At 39.5% G+C, this 8,357-nt stretch overlaps 1 protein-coding gene and 1 long non-coding RNA gene across 4 annotated transcripts in view; both read right to left on the bottom strand.

Annotated features, from left to right (window-relative positions):
• Nucleotides 1-866: 866 nt before the first annotated feature.
• LOC134488129 (uncharacterized) overlaps nt 867-8,357 on the bottom strand; it is a 60,990-nt gene continuing 53,499 nt past the window's right edge. The window contains exon 2 of the long non-coding RNA XR_010066938.1: nt 867-1,525. This is a non-coding gene — a long non-coding RNA (uncharacterized LOC134488129). The remainder of the gene's footprint in view (nt 1,526-8,357) is intronic.
• INF2 (inverted formin 2) overlaps nt 1,545-8,357 on the bottom strand; it is a 62,790-nt gene continuing 55,977 nt past the window's right edge. The window contains exons 20-23 of one of the 3 annotated variants that reach the window (XM_063290399.1): nt 7,819-7,971; nt 5,339-6,124; nt 4,675-4,749; nt 1,545-2,837 (exon numbers count right to left, since the gene is read on the bottom strand). In XM_063290399.1, coding sequence (XP_063146469.1) covers nt 4,676-4,749; nt 5,339-6,124; nt 7,819-7,971 — 1,013 coding nt within the window. In that variant the 3' untranslated portion in view covers nt 1,545-2,837; nt 4,675. Of the gene's footprint in view, nt 2,838-4,674; nt 4,753-5,338; nt 6,125-7,818; nt 7,972-8,357 lie in introns of all 3 variants that reach the window. The other 2 variants (XM_063290402.1, XM_063290400.1) reach the window with 2 other exon arrangements.

Below are 8,357 nucleotides of genomic sequence, written 5' to 3'. Positions count from 1 at the left end.
AACAAGTACATATTATTGCAAAGATTATCTGGACATGCCCATGAAGTCAACAGGATTCAGGTGCCATTTGAATGGGCATTTACCCTTGTAGAAGAGACAATTGCAAGTGATAACCATATGCTTGGACTATATCATTTCATGTTGCAGATTCATGCTCATTGGGTTGAGTAATCCTGCTGCTGGGGAAGCTAAGTTAGAAATTTTATGATAACAAAGTGATACAACCCAAACATAGCTTCATAGATTGTGCTAACTCACAGCTTCTTTAACCATGGTTTCTGGTAGAAAATACTGTAGCTTAATTCACATGGTATGCTGAGCCATAAACCATAATTTACAGAAAATTCCATAATCAACCTAAGCAAAAACCATACAAACCGCATTAGGATTCAGTGCAACAGCACCTGATTAACTCTATATAGGCTCCTTTGAACATAATAATTCAATAAAAATAAACATTAAAAAAATTAAAATGGCTAAAAGCTCTCACTACCATTACATCTGAGTATATTTCAGTGCTCCTTCATGAAATCTTGTGCAAAGCGTTCTTATGGGAGACTGAGTAAGACCTTAGGGATGAGATTCCTAAGTCTTGGAAGATTTGGTGAATTTTAATAAAAAATATGTGGGGCAAGGGTGTACATTACTTTAAAAAACTCCTGGTTCCTGGTTAATACAATGACTATGGAGAATACAATGACTATGGAGAATATGCAGAAAGAGAAGCTTTCAGGCAAGCTTACAGACTCCAAGGACACAGTATGAATATTTGTGAGCTAGGAAATCTCAACAGGTTTTTGCACACTTTAGTGCTTATAACACAACATTCTTGGGCATTCTTTAAATAAAAAAGCAATGTTGTAAACTTGTTAAATGAAAGCAAGTTTATTGTGCCAAGTGTATGTGACCTAAGCAAATGCACACATACAGACACAAATGTAAACACCAACTTGGAGATGTTATGTTGCAGTACCATCAGTAGCCTCATTCATAATCTTATTTCATTTTTGCAAAATGATGACAAATGCCTACTACTGTTGACTTGGGTTGGTGGAGAAAACAATTCCTTTGAAAAATGGTAAATTTGACAGCTACAACAGCATGCAGCGGTAAGAAGAGTCAACTATAGGAGCCCATCCCAACTCATTGCTTCTATGTTCAGTGAAAGTAGGACACACTCTACTCCCATAGGTTTGTCCCTGCATTTTCAATTATTCCTTTGACTGCCAGACACATGTGCCTAGTCTATGAGTCCAGCTTGGGTGTTCTGCTATTTCTTTCAAATTGTCCCTGTTTTTTCATGCTTGCCTTGACATGCAGGGCCCAGCCATGGAAGCTTCTTGGGGTCCTGCTTATATAATTTCATATGACTGGAGGAAGGTGGTATCCAGTGTTTAGAAAGTTGCTCCCACAAGCATCCCCAAGAATTGCAAGTCTCTCTCAACCTGATGCCCTCTAGATGTACTGGACTATTACAGGTGTTATAGTGTAATACATCAAGAGCGCTGTTTCTCCATCTTAGCAACTTTAAGATGTGTGGACTTCAACTCCCAGAATTCCCCAGCCACACATTTTAAAGTTGCCAAGGTTGAGAAACACTGATCTAGGGTTGGCTGCGTTACATTCTTGAGTTCTGTTCAAATCCTGTGATAACTAAAACATAGGCAAAGTTGACTTCTTGTTTCAAAAATGTATGCTTGCTTTTTCAAACCTGGCATTTTCTGGACTTGTTGGGAGCTCATAATTTCCCATTATGTACCTTCCATATGATATACAAAAGGCAACAGCTATTTACAAACCTGCGGTTCTTTCAATAGTATTTATAAACTACGAAAAAACTACTTCAGTTTTTATGATAAAAGGGAAGCACATTCCCAATATTAATGCTAAAATATTTCCATTAATGTTATAAGCAACAAAAAATACCTAACCCCAAATACATTTAGTATCACCACCACAAAAAAAGTGTAAATTGATTGCATTAATCATAATATTACTACTTCTGGAGGAATTGTTCTGGCAAAGAAATGCTGCAGTATGTGTAGCGAGAAAGAGGGTGGGGTAAATGTTTATGGAGTGTAGACCAATGCATGTGTGTTCATATGGACAGTAATTGCATACCTTAGCCACTAGGTGGCATTCAACTACATGGGTGGAACCAGGATTTCTTCTACTTTTCTTTAAGACAGACAAATCTCATTGTCATGTAATCCTCCAAGTGACAAGTTTTCTTAATTCTCTTGTGTAAAAACAGGAGGGTGATACGTATCTGATTTTATGTGAGGAAGCTGAGTGAGAAATATCCCCAGGTATTTCCCCCCACCTTTTCACAATAATCTGCAATATAGTTTGTTTGCTTGACCCTGGTGTAATGCATAGCACAGTCAACTTTAAGGAAGTTGAAAACTCAAACGCAGATCTTTGCAAAATCAGCCTTTGGTGGATCATAACCCTGAGCCGCCACATTAGCCAAACATGAGATGGTGCCATAAAACTTTGAGTGCTTTCTGTGTTAACTCAAAAGATGACCATGTTGGCTTCAACTTGTCCCTGCTCCTCCTTAGATCACATTTCCTTCACTTTATGCAGAGGAATTTTGTCCAACGGAGTTGACTCTATGGCCCCAAAGTAGCAGAAAATTGTTTTGGAATTAGAATTTTGTATAAGGCACAGGCTGAGGGCGCTTTTAAGTCTGGATATATCATATATTTGAGTATTAATTACTCCCTATCAAATATCTCCAGACAAAATTTAGTCTCCACCCTATTACCATGGCTTCTTCCAATAGCTGACTGCTGAATAGCATGCTTTTTATTTTTTCTGTCTTGCTGCACCACCTGCAGAGGAGAGGAGAGGAGAAGTCCATTTTTAGTGCCACTTTGGGAATACATCATTTAATCAGCCACTCTGTATTACCTACAGATCCCATTCAAACTGCAGTTTGCTTAGCATTAATACTATGACAGCTTTGTGTGTCTCTGGACCAATCTCTGGGCTCATCAGCTAAGGATTACAATGGCCCCAAAATGTCCAAACTGAAAGTAATAATGAAATGTGAGGATATTTAATTTTGGCTTCTGATTCCAAATGAATATGCTATTGGCAGAGATAGGAATGAAAAGTTTAAGGGGTTTCCATCCAGCCATCCTGAGCATCTCCTAATGGCCTCTGGCACAAACTCCCTGCATTTCCAGCAGGATGGGTTCATATCAGTCTTGCTATTAAGTTTAGTATTTTAAAATCACTCTCACAGAGTTTTTATTTAGGTTTCTTGATCCTTGAGATTTGATGAAATTTGATCAACTCCTCTGGCCTGATTGTGGTCCAGAAGAGGTGCCTATTGATGCCCAGACACCAGGGTCACCACATTAAGGATGGGCATGGACACACTAGAAGTTGTACACTCTATAGTCAGCTCTGAGTATGGCTGTGTGCATGCAGAAAACTGGCCATAGAAAATACAGCTGCTAGAGCCTCCAGAATCTCCACATGTATTTGGTGCTTCCAGTTGGAGAACTTCCATAAGGTTAAAGAGGTGGAAATGCCTCCTGCAACACTGAATACTGTATAGTTCTAAATACGTAGAAGATATTTTTGAGGAGAGGGAATAATTGGAAATGGAAGCATCTGAATAGGGCTGTTGTTGAGTGGGGAGAGAGGGGACCTGGTCCCTGGCTGAAAATAATAGACAGTTGTTGGAATCATCACTGAAAAATGCTCCACATAATGTTCATTTCTGATAATACACTGTAAGAAAAAAAATAGATGGTTTGGTAAAACAAGCATGTTGATCACATAGTAAAGCATTTGGAAATCACATGTCATTTGACTGATTTATGTTATGGCTGCTTGCAATCAGAAGACGAAGGAGAAAGTAACAATGCAGTCGCAGGAATGGTCAACTTCTTGTCTGAAAACATGGAAACTGAATCTGAGAAAGAATTTGAGAATTTTTGGAATACTAAGAACATGGTCCAGATCCAATGAAAGATCTCCCTGTAGTTGCTAGGATGTAACTTGCAAGGCTGACCCTTCCTTACCATCCATGCAGAGGGAGATCTGCAAAATCCTGCAACCGTTTCCTGTGGACCATTGGATCAATATTTTACAGCACTGCAGAATCAGTACACATTCTACAATATCAAAGCAGTATTCAGCAATGGTTAAAAAATGCAATGAGACAGGAAGATTGTGTTAGGACAATCTTTCTCAAAGCTCTGTTCAGCTGGACACTTACAGAAGCCCTTGGCCAGCCTTATTCTGATGCTATAGTGAAGATGACCATAACCGAAACTGCATTTTTATAGAATTTCAGAGGATGGAAAATGGGGATCAGACAAAAAGAAGAATGTTTGCTATTATCCCAGCATGTTTAACAACATTAAACAACTTAACAAGAGACAATGTTTTCCCCCAAGTAAATGATGATTGGCTGACACAAAAGACCCAAAGCCTGGAGTCTTGCTAGCGATTCCAGTAGCTACAGAAATTGAACTCAGATAGCAAATCACCCAAAATAAAAAGCATTTTGTTAAAAAAGAAATAACATAGAGCATGTAATTAGCTACAAGAAGCATAGCTTTATGTGGTGATCACCAACAGCTTCATTAGCTGTGTAAGGTCCCAACGCAATGGTTAGTTCACATAGAGCAGCATCCCTGACAGTTTACATACCTCACTGTATCTCACAACCTCTTTTTGTTTTTTTATCTCCAGTATCAACCACCGCTTTTAAATCAGTGTCAACCACTGCTTTCAAATAAAAGAGAAGACACTAAATGTAGCCACAAGATAATAGCAAAATCCACTGCAACAACACAGTCATGGGATAAAGGTCAGTGGATAAGGAAACAAGGACCTCTCTAGATTAATGACATTTTAGTCGATTAAGTGTTTGACTCAATCATATTTGTGTATGAGTAAAAACAACAGCTTTGAAACAAAAAGCAAATTCCACATTTATCAAATGTATGTGGGTGCACCAGGTGCTATATCAGAAGAGGCATTCCATTTGGGATGCAAGGTAGGGAATATTTTTGTAAAACTGATCCACGCCATTTACATTTATATAAATACTTGCATTAACATAACGTTAAAGCTCCCCTACCCCAAATAATTAGTCGATCACTTAATAAATTAACTGACCTATCTGTGAAGGTGACCTTTCCAAATCTGGGTCCTTCCAGGTAAATTTGGATTAAGTCTGCCACCAGCCCTGCCTATTGGGCATGCTAGCTCAATATGATATGAGTTGTAGGGGAAAATATCTGGAGGGATCCAGGTTAAGGTCATCTTGGTTTGGCCCTAGTGTTCAATGGCTGCAATGAAAATGCCTTACTTGAATGGCTCTTGCTGTGCCTCTTTTTCTTCTTTCGCTTTGCTGAACTTCTCTGGCCATCTTTTTCAGCTTGGGCTTGTTCTGAAGGTACGGTCGCTGAATATGAAGAATCGGTCACCGGCTCTTCTGAGAAGGACTTCTCCTGAGAAGTGTCCAACAAGGAGTCCGAGGAAGGGTCTTCATTTTCTTTGGATGCTTCTGGCAGTGCCAAAGTTTCAAGGGCCACTTCTTGAGAGGTTGTGAGCTGTTTGATCTTTCCAGGTATTTCCTCTCCTGCATCGTCTTTTCTGTTAATACTCTTTTCCTGGTCATTTGAATTTAAACTGTTCCATGAGCTATCAGGTTCAGTTCTACCAGCTGGGTCCCCTGAGTCAACTGGGCCAGCTTTGATCTTCAGGCCAGTTGAATGTCCTGAGTCACCACTTGTAAACTTTACAAAAGAAGTGGACTGAGACAACACTAAATCATTGTCATTAGCATCCTGAAAGGAATGGGAATCATTTCCCTCCTCTTGCAAGTTTGTTCCATTTGGGGCTACTCTGTTGCCCTCCAAAACAAAGAAATGTAAAGCGGCCTTTTCAGAATCAGGCTCGGCTGGAGGGGCCGTACCATTTCCAAAGGCATCAGGCGGTTTCTGTGAAATTAATGGGTCAGCAGCCATCTCAGATTTCTCATTTGTGGTAGCACCTTCTGAAGATTTTGCATTTTCTGTTTGGTCCTGGAAGTTATTGTGTATCCTTGAAACATCTTCTTGCTTTGTGTTATTCACATCCTGAATGCTTTGGTCTGAAAATCAATGACATACACAAGAGTTAAACCCAACCCAAATACTTGTAGTTTGGATTGAGAAAAGGTTGCCACTGAAATCCCATCTCCCCCATGAACACCAAAATGAAATAGTAGAGAGAAGATAGTGATAATGTGGGAATTATTGGAATCACAGTGCGAGAGCTTACTTTTATTCTTTTCTTCTGAGCTGAGTTTTCATCTCGTCCCTTTTCTTAGCAGTAAGAAAAATAACATTGACATAATGGGAACTTTTTTCCCCCTACCACTTATTGCAGTGTGCAGCAGTGGAGAGAATTTACAGGAACTGTAATTGGGGATGGAAAGGTAAAATTTCTCTTCTGTTCCTCCTTTGGTCTTGTCATTTTGACCCCTCTGCCTCTGCAGTGCATATTGTTAAAAAGTCCAAAAAAAAACAAACCCCCAAACCCAAAAACACAGTATTGCATTTAGCTTCACATATAAGCCCTACATATGTAATTAATTGTGTTTACTTAGAGCCCTAAAACAAAAGGTGGTGTTTAGGGCTGCATTATTTCAAAATGTAGATGGAGGCTGAGATTATAGAATGTTCTTCCATAAATAAATACATGAACGTATTAGTGCATATACAACTATCATTTCAGGAGAAGTATTCAGTTCTGTCTTTAAAAAAAAATGCCAGGGTTTTGTTTTGTTACATTTTGTGCATGTATAGAGGAACCCTCCTGTCATTTGAGCTTCTACCTGTGATCTGTAGAAGTTCCTTAGTAAAGTTTACATAGTAAAGTTTACATAATAACAACTCAGTTTGGAACAGGACTCAGCAGCTGGGCTTTAAGCTACTAAACACAAACCTTAAATCACTACAGGATATAGATGTCCTATGTTTGCTTTCTATCTCTATTTCACAATTCAAGTTTTTCTGTCCCTGTTTCCGTGGTGTGTGTGTGTCCTCCACATGATCGGTAGTGGAGGAAAATTTAACAACTTCATGTTGTCACTCCATTGGGCACAGAGGACCACTTTAGGGAGGTCAAACTCAGGTTTACTATAGCTCATGATATAGGTCTGCCTCAGCAGAGCAGCACCTGGCTGACCTCACCTGCGCTTGAATGGGAGGCCACCAGGGAATTCCATGGCTGTAGACCAGATTGAGAAGCAAAAAACAAAACAACCCTGAAAGAAGGTAGTGGTAAACCACTTCCATGTTGTGGCCAAGAAAATTGTGTGGATGTGTCCCTGAACTCGCCAGGAATCAAGCTTGACTTGGCACCTTATCTGCTCTTAACAATATTTCCATGCTAGACCTGTCCACATGAGGGTGCTTTCCAATAAAATGTGGCTTTTATTTTTACTTGGAAAAGGACCCAGTGCTATGAGCAACCATAATATCTCCAAACAACATTCCAACATAAAAAAGAAGAAAAAAACCTTGCTAGCTAGAGTTATTCTGTTCCCAGTTCATACTATTCTCTTTTCCCATAAACGTTTGCAGTTAGCAATAAGAAGAAAAAAATAATTACTGGACACTGAGGTGGTACTGCTTCATGCTGTTCTCTTTGAGAATGTTTTTTGAAAGGGGTTTGGGATAAATAACCAAAAGAAGACAATGAAGACAGTTCTTCCTCATTCTAGATGGCAACAAGCTGGGCTTTTGTGTGTTAAACAAAGGAAAAGGAAACTCAGGAGATTTTCTGGATTTCTGGTCTTACCAATCACTTTCCCTCTCTGAGGTGTGGTTTTCACGGGAGTGTCTGTGCCATTTTTGTTCCTGGTTGTTTTTCGTAGCTGGAACCCCTTCCGTATATCAGCCAGCAAAGCATCAATAACACACACTTCCTCTTGCTTCACAGCTCCTTTCTTAACTAGGGTTGGAATTTGGAGAAAAAAGTGAGTTTGGCAATCAGATTGAGAGTGTGGATGGATTGGAGGCCCTACATTTATTTGTGTTTTATTCTGGATTCCATTGATCTGTAATTGCACAAGCAAATCAACTCAATGAAAAAGCTGTCTTTTGGGATCTAGGAAAAAGCATTCCAAATGCTCTTCCTTTGATGAGCGCTCCATCCTTGCAATTTCTGACACCGCACCACCAAGTAATCATATTTAGGCAAATAATCCCACCCTACCATGGTTCTGTTCCTTTTTGATTAGTGTTTTATTTTCTGGCTGTGTGGGGGCATTACAAAAACATTCCAGATCTTAGCACTGTCTCTGTCCATATAAACTGAAAGTACTGGTAAATGGGAGA

The sequence above is a fragment of the Candoia aspera genome, chromosome 1 (assembly GCF_035149785.1).
Source record: "Candoia aspera isolate rCanAsp1 chromosome 1, rCanAsp1.hap2, whole genome shotgun sequence".
Classification (NCBI taxonomy): Eukaryota; Metazoa; Chordata; class Lepidosauria; order Squamata; family Boidae; genus Candoia; species Candoia aspera.
This window is presented reverse-complemented; position numbering and strand designations above follow the sequence as displayed.